The 17,586-nt window shown below is 33.5% G+C and overlaps 1 protein-coding gene across 1 annotated transcript; it reads right to left on the bottom strand.

Moving 5' to 3' along the window:
• Positions 1–6,808: 6,808 nt before the first annotated feature.
• Positions 6,809–9,804, bottom strand: LOC107928653 (glycine cleavage system H protein 2, mitochondrial). The gene is made up of 3 exons (XM_016859912.2): positions 9,245–9,804; positions 7,643–7,902; positions 6,809–7,217 (listed from the first exon to the last, which is right to left on the bottom strand). Exons 1-3 carry the CDS (start codon positions 9,321–9,323, stop codon positions 7,089–7,091), a joined length of 468 nt encoding a protein of 155 aa, XP_016715401.1. The 5' UTR covers positions 9,324–9,804; the 3' UTR covers positions 6,809–7,088.
• Positions 9,805–17,586: the final 7,782 nt, after the last annotated feature.

Here is a 17,586-nt window from a genome sequence, read left to right as displayed (position 1 = left end):
AACTTGGACAAGTAACCTGATGTGTCATGATATAGGTTTAGCTCGGACAGATAACTTGATATATATATATATGTATGTATATACTTAGCTCAGACGAGCAACTGATGTGTTGTAGTTTACCCATGTATCCAAGTCTATTTACTAGGGTTCATCAAGTGAAACGGTATAAATGATATTGAAAATTTTGAAACGTAAGGAAATGGACTTGATATCCAAATTGAAAAGTCATTAAATGGATTGAATTGTGAATGATATATATTTATGATTGTTGACAGCAAAGGTGATTGAAATGAATCACTTATACTTGTTATGATCTTATGATTTGTTGATTGAATTTACCATATTGATAAGTCATATGAAAGTAAAATGAGTTGATATGCTAAGTTACTTGTAATATCTAATGATCATACCTAAATATATATGCTTACATTATTGATGTTTTGAGTGTCATGTTCTAGCCAAAGTTATGCTAAACTAAGGTAGCTTTAATTCTTATGTAAAATCAAGGTAAGCATAGTATTTTATATTTGAACTTACTAAGCAATTCTTAATGCTTACTCCAGTTATTTCTTTCCCTTATAGACCGTCACCTTGCGGAACTCATCAAGCTAGATCATCACGAAGCTAACACTATCATCGAATTGGTAGTAATGTATTTTTTTTTGTTATCAAATTTGTGGCATGTAAATAGGTATAAAGTGAATGGAAATGGTCATTTTCTTGTTAGAATGGTACACTTGAGTTGTGGTAAATGTTGAATTGTATGTGCAGCTTGGTGTATATACTAAATGATGCACGGTTTAGCTTTGGCTGATGCAATTGAGATAAAGATGTTAAATTTGTGGATGATATACATATACGCTAGGATTTGCATATAGAAGAAAATGGTAAGTTAAGTTGAAATGTGGTTGGAATATGTTTGTCAAGATTAAGATCGGCTTTCTCTTAACTTTTCTTTGCAGATGATTTGGTTATTTTTGGTAAAGTTGAGTTGGAACATGCTAGAATAATTAAGGAAATCATGAACGACTTCTGTGGTTTTCTTGGGCACCGAATCAATGTTCTCAAAATAAATGTGTTTTTTTTTCTAAAGGCATTGATGACGTTCTTAGGGGAGACTTTGTGGTGTCCTTGGTTTTCGTTAGGTTTAGAATCTTGGATCCTGTTTAGGAGTTCTGTTATTCCATGAAAGAATCACTAATAGCTCCTTGAGATTTATGGTGGAGAAGGTCAAAGCCAAACTTCAGAGGTGGGACGCTAGGCAATTATTTTTAGTTAGCAGAGCCACATTAGCTCAATAGATACTTCTCACAATTTCTAGTTAGTTTATGCAATACGTGATGATTCTTAAAGGTATTTGTGAGGAGATTGAACGCATTGCTAGAAAATTTATATAGGGAAATTCTTGAGGGGGTAATAAGTTGCCTTTTGTTAATTGGCAACCAGTTTGTCCCCAAGGCTTGTGAAGGGCTTGGATTGTGGCAGTTGACAGACCAAAATACTTCCTTTATGTTAAAATTGGGGTATAATATTTTATCAAACACTGATTCTCTATGGGTTTAGGTTCTTCATACAAAATAAAAGGTAAATGAAGGTATTCCTATGAGTATCTTTAAGGGAAATTATTCTTTCTTATGGTGATCCCCTTCTAAGATTTGGCCAATTTTTCATGAGAATATTTTCTGGTCCTTAGGAGATGGTAATATCATTAAGTGTTGGAAGGGCAGTTGGGTTGTAACACCCCTAACCCGTATCCATCGCTGGACTAGGGTTAAGAGGCTTTACCGGACATATCGAAACATTTCGCAATCATTTCACAATAAAAAATCATGCATCGTTATATCATAATTAAACATCAACATTAAGTTTCTTTCTTAGGTCAATGAGACCATAAACATGCATTAGGAATAGATCGGGACTAAACTGAACACATACAAAATTTTTCCCAAGTTTAACAATTTTTTTTAAAGTTACAAAGGTCACACGTCCGTGTGAGCAAACCGTGTGCCTCATACGGTATTAGACACACCTATGTGTCTAGGCCGTGGCGAAACAGAGCATACATATTGACTTATCCACACAGTCACAAGACACACCCGTGTGTCTAGCTCGTGCTCGAAATTGACTTGGCCACACGACTTGGCACACGCCCGTGTGTGTATGACCGTGTGGTCTGCCCAGGCTTATTTCGAAATGGCCCTCGAGCAACACGACAGAGACACACGCCCGTGTCCCTGCCCGTGTGGGCAAAAATAGGCCATTTACAATGCCAATATGCCATCCATTTGGGTCCTCCCCACAAATTTCAAAATCAAGCATCATATATGCAACATTTTCAGCCAATTTCAACTTCAAACATGAATCAATCATTCCATAATATCATCAACCAATTTCATGCTCATTCTCTATATCAAGGCATACCCAAAATCATAAGCCAAATTCATTCAATCATACTTTAGCAACATCTCAATTTCTTATCCAACTTCATACCAAACCTATACCAAATTTAAAAATTAAGCACATACCAAATTGACCATTTCATTTAGTCATTCATATGCATCAAATCATACCATTTTCTCATCACATAAACCATAACAAAACCAAACCATATTCACATTCATTATCAGGCCATATCACTTGCCAAAACATATATTTACATCTACAAACATATTCACATACTTCTAGTCTATACATGCCACATAACCAAATCGCAAAACATTATTTACCGAAATGATAATCGAATAGTGTGATGACGTCTCCATCGACTTCCAACCCGAGAAAATCTCTGAAAATCTATAAACATAGGAAAAACACACAGAATAAGCTTCGAGAGCTTAATAAGCCATAAGCAAATAAATCTACACATGATCATATATATAATTCAACTTGAATAAGCCAAATTTAGTTAACTTCATACACATATTCAATCACTTAAGTTATATAATCCAACATCACCACATTAAGTAAATTCATTAGGCTTAGTTATCGGTGAACATATAAACCATGCTTTCAATTTCAAATAACAACCATTAGATCATACATATAAATTAAGCTTGCACAATTTCATTACATAACCAACCGAAACATGGTCATTTATTACATTTCATGATAGAAATATATCAATTTCTTTTTATACATTTCAAAACCCGAATAACCATAATAAATCACATATTCAAACCATGTTCCATTTTTCATAATTCTCATGTTTGAAACATAGGACCACAATTTCATATAACGAGCATATATAACACATCATTCATTATCATATATTTCACATATTACCATTTGAATCATACTCACATTTCATATTAGAGTTTCATATACAAATCACATATACCTGAATCATATATAGCAAAACACAATTACAATACCACATTTTTCATATAATTCATTTGATCATAGTTCACTTGCTAGCATCCACATCTCATTTTCACATAGATCATATATCAACTGATCATAATCATACTCACTTTCATTACTTAATTTCATATACATCGCAACATACCTGATTCGGATGCACATTCATATACTTATTTATTTCTCGAAATGCCCGTTGAACCATTCGGAATCAATAAGGATACTCGGATAGCTCATAAACTCATACAACGCCAACGTCCCGGATGTGGTCTTACATGTAATCAAATATCGAAGCCATTGTCCCAGACAGGGTCTTACACGAAACCATATACAACACCAATGTCCCAGACATGGTCTTACACGTAAATCACAAATCGATGCCAACGTCCCAAACATGGTCTTATATGAAATCACATATCGATGCCAACGTCCCAAACGTGGTCTTACACGAAATCACATATCGGAATCCTATGTCATGACATATGTATCCTAACTATTCCTAAGGTTCGTACAGGGCTTTCGGACATCGTAACTCGATCAATTCAAACTCGTAAATATTGCTCCCATGCTTAATTCAATTCAGCATATACATATACACAAGTAATAATTCAATTCAACACTATTAATATATATACAATCAAATTTAACGATATTTATTTACTTATGGACTTACCTCGTACTAACACGAACGGACCAGAATAACTATTCGATAATTTTTTACTTTCCCCGATCCAAATCTGATTTCCTCATTTCTTGATCTAATTCAATACAAATTTAACTTATTTAATCACATATTTACTCAAAATCATCCAAAAACACATAAAAGGGCAATTTGCACTTTAGCCCTTAACATTTTATATTTTTCCCCATTTAGTCCTTATTTCACAAAATACAAATATTCAAAATTTGACCACACCCATGCTTGGCCGAATTTCACTAAGGTCCCTAGAAGTCCATTTCTTTCATTTATTTCACATTTTAACCCCTCAATTTACAAAATTTACAATTTAGCCCAAATTACTTAAATTGATCAAAAATTCAAATACAAAACATATTTATCTATCATCAAGCTTCCATATTTCATCAATTAACATTTCAAAACTCACAAAATCAACAATGGCATAACTAGAAATTATCATCAAATTCTGAAATTGAGGCATGGGCTAGGTAAAACACGAAGCAACGATCTCAAAAATGTAAAAATTATCAAAAACCGATCAATTAACATACCTTAATCAAAGATAGCCATGGCCGAACCTAGCTTGCTTCTTTTCTTTCTTATTCTTTGCCAATTTTGGTCAAAATAATGAACAAATGCATGACCACTTTAATTTATGTTTTATTATAATACATATTATTCATAATTTACCTTTTTACCCTTTATAATTTAATTAGAAAACCATATAATATAAGCCCATAACCGTCCATGCTATGAATTAATGGCCTAAATTCATTTTAAGGCCTCCACATTAAAAGAACATAGTATTATTACACTTTAACAAATAGCTAGCCATTTTTACAATTTACGCGATTAAGTCTTTTTTCACAAATCGGCACTCAAACGATGAAATTTTCATACGAAAATTTCAAAAATATCAATTCACATACTTTAAGCACATAAAATAATATTAAAATATTTTTTGACTCGAATTTGTGGTCCCGAAACCACTATTCTGACTAGGGTCTAAACCGGCTGTTAATTGGGTGCCTAAAATTGGGCCTCTTATCAATCTTATCCCAGCTCGAAATAACATAGATAAGGAATACTTTCTTAAGGAAATGGTCACCGAGAAAGATTCTTGGAATTTAGATTTCTTCCGGATTTGGCTACCTAAAGGGATTATTGACCGAATTATAAGCATACCTCCCCCAGATCCTTATGTAGGCCCAGACAGAATGGCATGGACGGGTACTTCGTTAGGTTTCTTCTTTATCAAAAGTGTCTATAGGGTGATCAAGGAGAATACGTGGAATTCAAAGAATGATCTATGGAAGCTATCATGGAAAATTCAAGTCTTTAGAGAGTTCATCTTTTTATCTGGTTGGCATTAAAGCAACACTTGCTAATGTAAGTAGAAAGGTGTCGTCGCAAAATTGGGAACGGTGATCTATGCACAATCTATAGGTCAGGCTCGAAGGGTGTTATCCATGCTATTAGAGATTGCAGGTTAGCTAAAGAAGTCTGGACCCAAGTTGTCCCTGTAGAGGAACAAGTGTTTTTCTTTTCTGGTAATATGCATGAATGGTTTATTAATAATCTGTAGAATCGCCAAGACTTGGCATTTGGAAAGGTTGATTGGTCAGTTTTCTTTGGTCTAGCTTTTTGGCGTATTTGGAAAAATAGGAATCTCTACATTTTTCGAGGATCACCATGGCGTGCAGAAGATATTATCAAGGGGTCGATTACTTGGGCCAAGCAATATGGGATTCTCCCCAATGTAAACTCTAATAGTGGATTAGTGATTGGGGGGAAGTACAATCAGAGTAGTAAATGGGTGTGTTTGAAAACTGATGGTTCAGTTAAGGTGTATTCGAAATTTGCTGCTATAGGGGGAGTTTTGAAGGATGAACGGGGGAAGTGGAATTTGGGTTTAAATCAAAGGTTGAGGAGATGTACTGTTTTCGAGGCAGAACTTTGGGGTATTTTAGATGGCTTATCACTACTACAAGGAAGGCAATGTGACAAAGTTTTGTTACAAACAGATAGCTTGGAAGTCATTGAAGCTATAAAGAAATACAACTCGAAGACTTCCAACTCAGCACTAATCAGAAGAATTTATTAGAATATGAAGACAGTAGATCATTGGCTACTACAATATGTCCCAAGAGAAGAAAATAGAGTAACTGACCAAATGGCTAAATTGGCCTTTGACAAAGAAGAAGGATTAAAACTATTTACTAGTTATCCCAGTGTTTTAACTTAATTATTTGTAATTTTATTTTTCACCAAAAAAAAACCTAAAATCCATAATTACAATATAATTGCATATAAAAGTTACAATATAATTGCATATAAAAGTCATAGTTTGGAAAGATACAATTTACTTTTATATTATATTATAAAATTATATATTTCATTTTCATACTATATGAATTACATAATACGTATATAAAAATAAAAGGAAAAGTAAAATATTATCATCAATAATAAATCAAATCAAGCAAAACTGAAGTCTTAAATATTATAATTCAAATCCTATTTCAGTTAAATTTATTTTTAATTAATATTTTTATCTAAACTTTTCTAAATATCGATAATGTTTAAATGGATAACAAGAGATGAAAATGAAAGACCTCAAAGTCTAATGGATAACTCTGCCTTTGGAAGGATAGGAATAGATGAAAGGCCTAATGCTGAGGAAACAAGAGTAAAGAACTTCAGGCCTCAACCATTAACCATCATCGTAATTTGAACGGATACATAAATATATCAGCCAGCATTAACCTCGAATTGTTTGAAATGCTTTTCACTTTTCAGCGTCATTTCCTTATCAAAACCCAAATTTGGTACACTAGTGATAGTAAATCACTTAATTCCAAACCCAAAACCAATCATTTATTCCAAGAAAACATGACACCAAATCAAAACCCAAATACGGGGACATTAAACTACATAGTCTGATAATAGTTTGGAAACATCAAGAAGAAAGCTACAATTCTCAACCAGTCGGCTTCCCGGTTATCTCTCTTTGCATAGAACCCGACATCCAACATCGCCAGGGCATCCGCTCTCAGTGCTTTGAATCTTCTTCCTCGCAGAACTTAGAGTATTCTTCTGAGTCCATCAAGTTCCTCAACTCCCCAGCATCTTTCATCTCAACCTTTATAATCCATCCATCCTCATATGGACTTGAGTTAACCTAAATTGCAGTGAACAAAGATTGCAGACATAAGCAAAAGTGAAGGATATATTACTAAAAGCAATTAAAAGAAACACTTAAAACATTCAAATGATCCAATCAAGACTCTGGCTACATCTCAACATAAGGCAGCTGCAGGTAGTTAAGCTCAACCAAAAGGCGAAAAGAATGAAGAATTGGATGGACCACTAGTAGCATTCACGATCAATATTAATGAAATGTTGGGTACTAAAATCCTTATGAAACAGACATTGATGTATGGAAGAACACGGGCACCATGGGAAAGACACAAGCACATGCATAGTGGAGGATATTTCACACGGTGAAAAGCTTAACCCAGTTTAGCAGACACCATTACAAAATTAATATAATTGAATTAATGAAATTTCAAAAGGAATAGTCTATGACAGGATGGAAGAGCTAACCTTAGCAGGAGAGCCACTGAGCTCTTCATTAACTTCAACCACTTTTCCTGAAACAGGAGAATTAACATCACTAGTAGCCTTAACACTTTCAACTGCTCCAAAACTTTCACCTTGCTTTACAGCAGCTCCCACTTCGGGTAATTCAACATACACAACATCACCTAAATGATCTTGAGCATGATCAGTAATACCAATAGTGGCAGAGTTACCCTCAACCTTCACCCACTCATGAGAATCCGCATATTTCAGATCCTTTAGAACTGGAAGAAAACAGAAGAGATGCATTAGCTACTGTAATACAAACAATAAGCAATAACAATGAAAATGGGATAAAGTACTTACAACTCTAGACACAAATTAAACCATAAATTGCAGCTGACTAAGGGATTAAAACAATTGAATATCCAGTTAAATACAGGCATCATATAACTGGTCTTAGCCTCTTAGGTGCTTTCCTGTTCTTTTAAGGAACAAGGAACCATGCTTCCACAGAAAGCAAAATATGAAGTTATATCATAGTGAAAACAGTTGCATACTGCTAATATTAGCTCCAGATGTGAAGCTCAATGATACAGAAAATCACCATGAACTGTAAGATCACATATAAGATAGCCGCCAAAGGTTGAAAGCATAAACATGTTAAGAATCCTATCAGTGTCTGCTAATTTGCTATTAGTAGGCAAAAATCCAAGACAATTCCATATCTCTGTTTGACAAAAAACTGCAACTAATGGCAATTGGACTGCATAGCATATTAGTACAAGGAATCAGAATGAATATCAGGGATAAAAAACAATTCCATGTCTCTGCATGCACATTACATCCCATTAATCAGTTGCAGTATATTGGTGTTGCAGCAATACCAAATCCTCGTGCTTGGTTCTATTTGTTTTGATACACCAACAAAAGTTGCGCATACAGTTTCTGTAATTTTGACTGCTATTTCCTGATTTCTTCACTTTTTTTTTTCATTAACAAATAAGGCAAACAATTCAGTCAAAACTCTAACATCATCATTTTGATGAGAAACGAACCACCATTGCTTCAAGCAACGGCAGCAATAGTTGTAAGGTGTCACCGTACACTATACACTATACGCTATACCCTTCACCGTTTCACTGATGTAATCACCATTAGTCCAAATGCTCTAATGCTCAAGTATTAAACATATCTCTAGCCGTACAAGTGATACATGGAGAACAAACTATGAAAGGTTGTTTGAATCCCTACAAATGAAAGGCTTTAGCCTACTTTAATCTTTATGATTTTTTTTTTCTAAATCAAACTGAAAGAAAAAGTTATGAAAATGATCGATCAGATACACAATCCTAAATTACGGAAATTTGGGACATGTATATATCGATCACAAAACAAAAATCCAAAACATCTTGACACCATGTATAGCAAAAGAAAAGAAAAAGCCAGTCACATAAATCGATTTGATTTTTTTTATTTGTTTCTGAAAGGTAAAGCCTTGGATCAATCCCAGACACGAGATCCCGATTTCGATCCAAACCCAAAACCATCCTATAGATAACAGGGTCTTCACGATTATTTAAGAAACCATGAAAATAACAGAGAGGAGAAAAGTTAAGTAAATACCAGTGGAAAAGCCTCTGTGGAAGACAGAGATCCTAAGATAAGAAGCCGCCCTTGAAGCCCACAGCATTGATGAAGCCATCTGCAATGTAAATCTGGTGGAAAGTGGTGGAGTTATAGTAGTATAATTCAAAGCAAACTGCTAGCTGCTTGCTTCTGTGTTGGACACCTCGTATTATGGAGTGCAACTACATACAATAGGGTTTTGTTTATATTTTTGGTGGGGTTGGTGAGTCCGGAGTGTAGTGTACCACTGTTGTGGTTTTTTTAATTAAAATAAAGAATTATTTTATTAATATATTTATGAGATCAATAAAAAGGGGACCGTGCGATATTAAACAGAAAAAAGAAATAAGTTTTTTTTTAAAAAAAAAAAGAGAAAGGGGGCGTCGAGAGCATACAAGGGTGTAGTTTCAGCTTCGGTATCAAAGATGGTAGTAAGTCAATGTATCAACAACAAACCGCACTTGATGGAGGTTGGTGGTGGACTTGACACTCTTATTAGTTTTTTTAGAATTTAGAGATGCCTTTGGGCTTTGCCTTATGTTCTGCCTCTTTGCCATACAACGCTTCACGTGTTGATTTATTTATTTATTTATGCTTGCCTTTCGTCTAATTTCAAGGCCATATTAAGTTATTATATATTATACGCATGTCCATGTCCATGTCCAACCAATTTCTTTTGTTATTTTGTGCGTTTATTCTTAATGAAAGTTTATGTAAGTGTACAATAAAGAAGGGGATAAAAGAGAAAATTGGTGACGAGGAGGCGAATTCATCTAGACAGATAAAGAATCAAAAAAATTAAGAAAGTAGAAGAGTAAAGTATCCTTGAAGGCAAGGGAGACTGAGTGTTGTATATAAATGCTTAAGGTTGTTGAGAGTAAAAAATCATTCCTTCATTGTTCTTCAGGGTATCTACAGGGGAAGATCTCATGCCTAGTCTCATCTTGGTTGTGCCACATCAGTGACAGTATGGGTGGTGGCTCACTCGTATGGTCAGCCAGGTGGCAGGCCGGTTGTCCTCAAGTTTGGTACTACTCTGACTTTTCCTTGGATGGGGTAGTACAAAGTTGTTATGCCTCAGTGGTCCTTGGTTGTCCCCTTTTGATGGTAAGTGCATTTTTGCTAAAAGTTGGTGACCTGATGGTGAATGGAGTGCACAAGTAGTTAATCCTTAAGTGACCAGTTGGACAATGCAAGGTTGGAGACCAATCGAGCGTTGTGGAATGGGGAGCCATTCAAGAGTCTTTCTCAAATAACTTCCCAGGACGCCACATGTCCAGATGGTGTAAGAGTATAATAATCATAAGAATTAAGAAGTATTATTATATTGTTGATTCTTAAATGGAATTAAATAAGAAAAACTCCACAAATAGATTAAAATTTTAATGCAGTGGGCTAGGAGATTTATTTATAAACGTGTAAGTTTAAGTCCATCTATCATTAGGTTCCAGGAAAGCTCAAATGAACTATATGACATAGGCCTCGTTCTTAATTTGCTGAAACCGACTTAGAATTTCACATTCTCAAAATTTAATTTAAATTTACTTGAAATATATTTTGATTTTTGGATAAAATGTGAACAGTAAATTATTAGATTTTTGAAATACCTTTGGAAAAAAGAAGAAGAGAAAGCTAACATATTATTTAAAGAGTTAAGTAAATATTTTTTTTCAAAGCATGCTAAATAAAAATTAAATTAAATATTTTTACTTAACTTATTCACATTTTTTTCACAATTGTGAAACAAATAATTTCTTCTTCAATAAAGCATAATTCATTTTTTTGCCAATCATGAAATAAATTTATTAGTCACTCAGACTGCAAAAAAACATGTCAATGATTCAAAAAGGCCACAACCTAGAACCAGTCCAAATTAGCAATCAACAAGAACTAGCAAAATAAGGATTGATCCACGACCATTAGTAATTACAACAAAACAACCAAAAGAATAGAGGCCAACATCATATGAAACAACAAAGTATGATCTACTAAAAATCTCCCAAAGGCAAGCGATTTAACATGTTTTCTATGATCAAATGAGAATCAATCCAAGGTAAAGGTTGTGTTTTGTTGCAGGCTCAACCATTAGTAGTGATTTTATACGTTGACAATGCTTGGATATAATCATCCAAATTTGAGTAAAAACACTCTGCAAAATTTAAACAATTGAGCACACCAAAAAAATGAAGGTATCAACCCTACTTGGACAATCTTCAATGACTTTTATGAAAGGTAGTAATGCCCATATTCTTTGGGCAAAGCAGCCATTGCAAAAACTATGACGTAATAGTATAGGTAGGCATGGTCTCTTACTCTAGATAATGCAATCCCAAACCACTCCCCCCAAAAAAAAAACTTAATCCAGTAACCAGCCAATAACAACCTAAAAAACATGCACAACCCAATACTAACATTCAACTAAGTTCCTGTTTCATCCCTTAGTTGAATCCTTAGTGGCTCACTTTTAATTATCTAAAAAAGAGTTAGTCATCTTTCCTCTCGATTTCCTTTATTGAAATGTTATTGTTATCAAGCAATTCCATTATCCTTTGTGAACTAAGAGACAAACAAGAGATTTTTAGTAATATTGGGTTCATGAATCGGATATTTATATTCAAAACCCGAGTAGTGAGTAATGCTAATTGGCCTATATGAGTAATAGGAATATAAGCACCATTTCCAACTTGAACCATACATGTACCCTATATGAGTCATAGGAATATAAACACCATTTCCAACTTAAACCATACCTGAACCCTATATGAAGACCTATTGGACAAAGAACTAAGGTCACTCGTTATGTAATTGATGCTCCCTGTATCTAGATACCAAGCTACATCCTAACCATTTTTAGTGTGGCTAAGGTTGTTACAATATTAATTGCGTAACACCCATATCCAGTTCTATTACCGGAATTAGGGTTACGGAGTGTTATCGTACAAGTTAGAACATTTTATAACAATTTACATTCAATAATCAATTCAATTCCATAATTACAAGTAATGTTCAATATGAAAGAGATCATTCAATTTTGGGTCTTAAATCAAGCTTTTGAAGCTCTAGAAATAAGTTATGAACATTTAAGGACCAAATCGAAACAAATTAGAACTTTCAGGAAAAATTTAAAAATTTTAAAGTTAGGGGTCACACGGCCGTGTGTCCAGGCCGTGTGCTAGAGCCTAACTCGTGTGGCTATCCTACACGCCCATGTGCAACCTCACACACCCGTGTGCATGGACCATGTAACTCTTTGATTTGGATCACACAAGGGTGTCGTAGGCCGTGTGCTAGCCCGTATAACATTCAAAATACCCTCACACGATCATGTTACAGGCCGTGTGTTTGCCCGTGTGAAAACTGCACCATACTATTTTTAAACACGCTCTGGGCACACGCTCGTGTGGGTTGCCTGTATACATCACACGGCTGTGTGACAGCCCGTGTCCCAAGTCGTGTGTGCTCCAAAATGACTAAATTCATACTCATTTTTCACCCAATTGCATAGGTACCTAAATCAATACATAACATGTGATCACAAGGCTTTAAACACATTCAAGAACATCCAAAACATGCTAATTCAATCCATTTAAGACCTAACTAATGGGCCAATAATGACACCACATCCCAAACACCCAACATTTCACTACTTTAGTTTTATCACACAAGTTTCAACATACTCAATTTTAACTTACCTTCAATTCGCTTATACCATACCTAATTCAAGCCACACTTACCATTTTCATGATTGTTCACTTATACTTTAACATGGAACTAAACATACATACTACATTTAATCTATCATACCACAACATCAAAATGCACCATCAAACACAATACATGTACTTACAAAACATTACAGAACATAATTTTCCTATTACATGCCATAGAAGCCTAATCAAATTTGTAATCTACTAGAGAACCTCAGATAGTGTGATCCTTTTGATCCAATCACCCAATTATCCATAAAATATTATCTACAAGAAGCATACAAAACACAAGTAAGCTTTTATAAAGCTTAGTAAGTTTTTTGATTAAATGAATGAGCTTATTGAATTCAACATAATAATTCAAATAAAAAGATTAATGAACAGAGTTCCTATCACGAGACTATTAAAAGAATTCATATCAATCACATCTCACAATAGGTGAATAATGCTAAATACAATAGTACAAATTAGTTTCCACATTTCAGTAACATTTAGAGATCAATAAAACATAGCTTGATGAACGATAAATGGATACGAATACAAGGTTAACCATTCAGCACACCAGAAGCTCGTATGAGCCAACCAACCAACACACCAAATGGTCGTGTGAGCCAAACCAGCCAACACACTAGATAACATTGTAATATAACATGATATTTTGCAACAAATGTAGGACCTCGGTTTATCTAGTGAACAGAGAAAATACAAAAATTATCTCCACTACTCAGATCAACCTGTACTGCGCGCCAAACATTCATCGACATGCCAACCGTACTTTATCCTATGTTCATCAGTTCACAGTATTCCAACACAAATAAATATATGAATAATTCACTATCTCATATTCCATATACAGTCATTAGTTCATCAACCAAACATTCATCGCTCAAAATATCTCATGTATGCTCACCTATAACGATCCATTACTTCATTAATCATAGACATAACATTATTAAAATGTTCAATCCAAAACAATTTAATTCATTCAATATACATTTAAATGCATTAGAATTAAACCGAACAAACTTACAGGACTGATTTGCAGTAACGGTCTAGAGTAGCTCAGTCAGTGATTGACACTAAGTCAATTCATTATTTCCATTTTCAATTACACACCTCAATATAATCCAAAATTATGCAATTATGTTCATTTAATACATTTAAAAAATGTACTAAAATTAAACCATATGAACTTACCAGACAGAATTGCAGCAACGACAAAGTACAATGGCTATTTGGTAATTTTCTCTTATCCTTGATTTTCCACTCGTTCTTGATCTAAAATAATAATTCCATTCAATTCACTAATTCTAATGGAAAAATTAATTCATTTTATACAATTAAGTCCTTTTTAACATTTTTACAAAATTGCCCCAAATATTTTACTTTTATACAACCCCAAAACATGTAATTTAACCATTTTTATTCTAATATCATTTCAGCCGAATTATTCACTATTTCTCTACAACCAATACATGTTATTTCACATCAAGTCCTTGTACTTTTATCAAATTAACATTTTAGTCCTTAAACAATAAAATTAACAAAACTACTTTATAAAATAGTCCTATTTAACAACCAAGCTTAATAATCCATCACAAAACTTCAAGAATAACTCAAATTCATCAATGGAATAATCTAAAGCATTTGATGTTTTTACAAATTAGTCACCAGATTAGCCAAATTAAGCTAATACGAACTCAAAAACATCAAAATTACTAAAAACAAGCAAGGTTTGCTTACCAAATCAAAGGGCCTAAGCTTGGCCGAATGTTTTCCTAGCTTCAACCATGGTGTTTCGGGTTTTTAGGAAGAAGAAAAAAGAAAAAATCACTTTTAATTTGGCTTTATTTTAGTTATAAATTATTTATTTACCTAATTACAATTATATCCCTTTTAATTTACATTCAAATCTTTAACATTTTTAAGTCTAAAACCGTCCACTACTATAAAAATGGTATAATTACTATTTAAGGAGGGTTTAATTGCACAATTAATCCTTCAATTAAATTAAATTTCAACTTAATAAACTTAATTACAATTTAACCCTAAACTAATTAGGACTAAAAGAGAAAATAGCCCAAAAGCTAGTGGATTAATCATATCCACCACCACCTGGACTTTTTGACCATGGTCTAATTACCATTTTGATCCTTTTTGTATTTTAAATCTATAACGATCAACTTTCACCTCTTTCACAATTTAGTCATTTTGCCTAAATTAAGCAATAATCGTCAAAATTACCGGACCAAACTTCAATTCACCTATAATACGACTCTATAAATATTTAATAAAAATATTTACAACTTTAAAATATGGAAATGAGGTCCTATTACCTTATTTTCAATAACCACTTGACTTTTGAACCAAATCATTTAAACTAACTTTTAATTCAATTGTTTAAAATCATCAAATCAAAATTCAATATAAAATTATCATTTACTCGCATAATTCAATATTAATTATACGAACTTACTCGTTGGATTTGTGGTCCCGAGACTACTATTTCTGATATCACTAAAAAACGAGATGTTACAAATTGAATGTGTAGGATCAAAAGATGATTTAAGTTAAGGTGGTGTATATGAAAAGGGAAAATTAATTAGACTAATCAAAGACAATAGGAACACACAAAATTGCTACAAAAGAAGGATTAGATCGTGGAATAAGTGGCATGGGGCAAGGAAACTGAATGGTGTTAGGTGGAGCTAAAAATTTGCTAAAGGGAATGTAAGTGTTAGCTGAAGAAGGGACATAGGTGCAAGTGTTTGCATTTATGGTATGAGATGGGTTTTAAAATTGACTAGGAGATATGGTAGATAAACCAAAAAAAAAAGGTTAAACTAGTAAAAGCACTTGAAATGGCTAAGTTTGTTACACAATTGACACTAAGGTCAAGTATAGTATTAAACCCACTATTACCTTTTCCTCGACAATAATGTGTTAAGCTCGATAATCACTAAGAAAGGGTGAATTGGTTTTTAATTTCTATGTACTTTGTTCTAGAGTGGATGATATTTTTGGTCAACCATATTGCACTAGTGTTATCACATTTGATTGGAATGTGATCCATGTCAATTCCATAATCTACTAATTGTTGCTTCAACCAAAGAATTTGGGAACAACAACTACCGACGGCAACATATTCTGCCTCGATGATGAATAAAGCAACATTATTTTGTTTCTTGGAGAACAAAAAAACAAGCATATTCCATAAGAATTTACATGTCCTGGAAGTGTTTTTTTCTATCTAACTTGCATCCTCCAAATCTTCATCGGAGTAAGCATGCAAACTAAAAGATGAATCATTTTGTTACCAAAGTATTAAGTTTGGAGTGTCCTTAAGGTACCTAAATATTCTCGTAATGGCTTATAAATATGACCCTTAGGAAATGATTGATATCTAGAGTACAAGTATACATTAAATATTATATCCGGTCTACTTGCAGTAAGATAAAGTAATGATCCTACCATAGACCTATAAAGTTTAGTATATATACATTTACCCCCGACATCTTTGTCAAGCTTTGTTGAGGTTCTTATTGGTGTTCATTAAGGTTTTAAGTCCTCCATTTTGAACTTGTTGAGCATTTCCTTGATGTACTTAGCTTGGTGGATAAAGATGTCATTTTTAGTTTGCTTAATTTGGAACCCCAAGAAGAAATTGAGCTCACCCATCATGCTCATCTCAAACTCACCTTGCATAATCTTAAAAAATCTTGACAAAGTTATTCATTAGTAGCACTGAATACAATATCATCAACATAAATTTGTACTACTAGAATATCTTTTCTTTTAGATTTTATAAATAAGGTGGTGTTAACTTTTCCTCTATTAAAACCTTTTTCAATCAAAATTTTAGAAAGCTTTTAATACCAAGCTCTAAGAGCCTGTTTTAAACCTCTTCATTTATAAAACCATTTAAAAATGCACTCTTGACATCCATTTGAAAAAGTTTAAAACTATGAAAGCATGCAAAAGTTAACAACATTCTAATTGCTTCTAACCTAGCTACTGGTGCATAAGTTTCATCATAGTTTATTCATTCCACTTGGCTATATCCTAGAGCAATTAGCCTAGCCTTAGTTCCAAAAATATTTCCATTTTGATCAAGTTTGTTTCTAAATGCCCATTTTGCTCTTATAGTTGGGTGATGACCAGGTCTTTCAACTAGGGTCCATACTTGATTTCTTTCAAATTTATTTAGTTCTTCTTGCATAACTATTATCCAAAAATCGTCATTAATATTTTTAGGTTCTATGCAAGAAATGAAAGCAACATAATTACACTTATTCCTTACTGAAAATATTGTAGTTACCCCTGTAAATGGATCATCAATAATATGACCATCTTTAACATGTGATAACTGTCTTGGGTGGTTAGTTTCCTTCTCAACTTGAGTTGGTTCTTGTAGATAATCAATTTTGAGTTCTTGAACCATCTCATCTAGTGCTTATTCTTTAAGTGATGCTTTGTTAGGACCTGCTTGATAAATCTCTACCTCATAGAGACTAATAGAATCCTTTAATAAAAAAGAGTTAGATTCAAAATAATTCACATGTATAGACTCTTCTACTATCACGGTTCTCTTGTTAAAAACTTTATAAGCTTTAGAATTAGTGGAATATCCAA

The sequence above is a fragment of the Gossypium hirsutum genome, chromosome A12 (assembly GCF_007990345.1).
Source record: "Gossypium hirsutum isolate 1008001.06 chromosome A12, Gossypium_hirsutum_v2.1, whole genome shotgun sequence".
Lineage (NCBI taxonomy): Eukaryota > Viridiplantae > Streptophyta > Magnoliopsida > Malvales > Malvaceae > Gossypium > Gossypium hirsutum.
This window is presented reverse-complemented; position numbering and strand designations above follow the sequence as displayed.

Bases quoted from the DNA above. Each gene is read 5' to 3' on its own strand.
- LOC107928653 (XM_016859912.2), bottom strand. From the start codon at position 9,323: ATGGCTTCATCAATGCTGTGGGCTTCAAGGGCGGCTTCTTATCTTAGG. The intron at 7,903-9,244 runs GTATTTACTTAA...GTTTTCTTCCAG, and splicing joins CCACAGAGGCTTTTCCACTG to TTCTAAAGGATCTGAAATAT. The intron at 7,218-7,642 runs GTTAGCTCTTCC...ACTGCAATTTAG, and splicing joins TCAGTGGCTCTCCTGCTAAG to GTTAACTCAAGTCCATATGA.